The 1,426-nt window shown below is 48.7% G+C and overlaps 1 protein-coding gene across 1 annotated transcript; it reads left to right on the top strand.

Annotated features, from left to right (window-relative positions):
• The first annotated feature begins 22 nt into the window (after window positions 1-22).
• LOC133474040 (type-2 ice-structuring protein-like) lies at window positions 23-1,401 on the top strand. Its single transcript, XM_061765403.1, has 7 exons — window positions 23-168; window positions 243-342; window positions 423-535; window positions 618-734; window positions 819-927; window positions 1,142-1,219; window positions 1,301-1,401. The coding sequence occupies exons 2-6, from the start codon at window positions 288-290 to the stop codon at window positions 1,216-1,218; spliced, it is 471 nt and encodes a 156-aa protein (XP_061621387.1). The 5' UTR covers window positions 23-168; window positions 243-287; the 3' UTR covers window position 1,219; window positions 1,301-1,401.
• The last annotated feature ends 25 nt before the right edge of the window (window positions 1,402-1,426 follow it).

Raw genomic sequence — 1,426 nt, 5'->3', positions numbered from 1 at the left:
AATATGAAGCAAGAGTGAGTGTTGTCCTTTGATTTGTTCGCTCCAACTCTTGTGAAATGCCAGCCACAAATAACGGCTGGCCAACTTCTGAAGGTCGACTGACGATATATAAGGGCAACTTGTGTTCACAAGTTGTTCACTGGACAGCAGAGGAGCTCTCATCTGCAGGTTTGCTCTCGCATTCTTTTGCTCTTCCAAATTGATGGGATTCACTCAGCCTTTTGTCTGCCTCTATTCAAAAGGTTTTTCTCAGTCCGTTGTCTTCAACATCTGACTTCTTCACCAAGATGCTGCCCCTGTCTTTACTTTTGTGTGCCATTGTGGCGCTGGCAACAGCTCAGGGTGAGGATCGGCAGACGCGGTCGGTGAATCCATCGGTATCGACTGCGTGTCTTCTCACCCGTTCTTTTCTGTTTGGCCAGACCGCAACCACACTAGATCGCTGGCAGCAGCCGGTTGTCCAGCTGGCTGGAGCCAACACAAGAACCGCTGTTTCTTCTTTGATGCGACACTCAAGACCTGGGTTCAGGCCGAGGTCATTCTACGCTGTTTCGAGATCGCTCGTCGAGATGTTTGAAAGTGTGTGCGAGACGTTTTTCTGGCTGTGCCCACTGCAGGCGCGTTGCCAGCAAATCGGAGGGAACCTCGCATCTGTAGCGAGCGATGACGAATATGCATTCATTCAGACGCTGACTCAGAATCCCACGTGGCTCGGAGGCTCAGATTGTCAAACGGTAATAAATCCCGCTGTCGATGAAACAAACAAGTATTTATGCCGGGACTCCGGTAAATGTACAACTTGATCATGGCTTTTCCAGGCCGGGGCCTGGTTTTGGATGGATGGTCAACAAATGAAGTGGAGATTCTGGTGTCCACTAAAACCAGACAACTTGCTGCCACAGTGCTGCATGCAGATGAATGTTGGCGGTAAGTCACACTCTTTGACGACTGAACGTTTGATGGTGATGACGATGAACGGTACACAAAGCAGTACTGGTGAATTCTTACTCCACTTCATTGTTATACAGTATCTTTACATTGTTCTTTATGTGGGTGGGAAGTCTTTCTGCTTTCAATGAAAAATGCTCAATACGATTCGCCTAACTGTGACGAAGAGATGACAGTTTACTTTTGTCTGCAGGGGATAAATGCTGGGACGATGTGCCCTGTAGCTCCACCCTTCCGTTTGTGTGCGCGAGGTCTCTTCAGGGGAATTAAAGTACGTATGCCCAGCTCGACTGTGGTTGCTGCCCCACGTTGAAAATGGCAGCTTGATAACGCACGAAGGACTCTCTTTCAGCAATGGAGTAACGCACCTGTACGATCAATATTGCCAATATTGACCGTGGATGGTGACCGACTGGAGTTGGGCTGCAGCGATTGAGATGGAACCCGTTCATCCTTTCGTGTGTTGAGCAGAAATAAA

Source organism: Phyllopteryx taeniolatus, unplaced genomic scaffold (assembly GCF_024500385.1).
Source record: "Phyllopteryx taeniolatus isolate TA_2022b unplaced genomic scaffold, UOR_Ptae_1.2 contig_845, whole genome shotgun sequence".
NCBI classification, from domain to species: domain Eukaryota; kingdom Metazoa; phylum Chordata; class Actinopteri; order Syngnathiformes; family Syngnathidae; genus Phyllopteryx; species Phyllopteryx taeniolatus.
The sequence above is the reverse complement of the archived record's forward strand: the minus strand, read 5'-3'. Positions and strand labels throughout refer to the sequence as shown.

Bases quoted from the DNA above. Each gene is read 5' to 3' on its own strand.
- LOC133474040 (XM_061765403.1), top strand. From the start codon at position 288: ATGCTGCCCCTGTCTTTACTTTTGTGTGCCATTGTGGCGCTGGCAACA. The intron at 343-422 runs GTGAGGATCGGC...CTGTTTGGCCAG, and splicing joins GGCGCTGGCAACAGCTCAGG to ACCGCAACCACACTAGATCG. The intron at 735-818 runs GTAATAAATCCC...TGGCTTTTCCAG, and splicing joins GAGGCTCAGATTGTCAAACG to GCCGGGGCCTGGTTTTGGAT.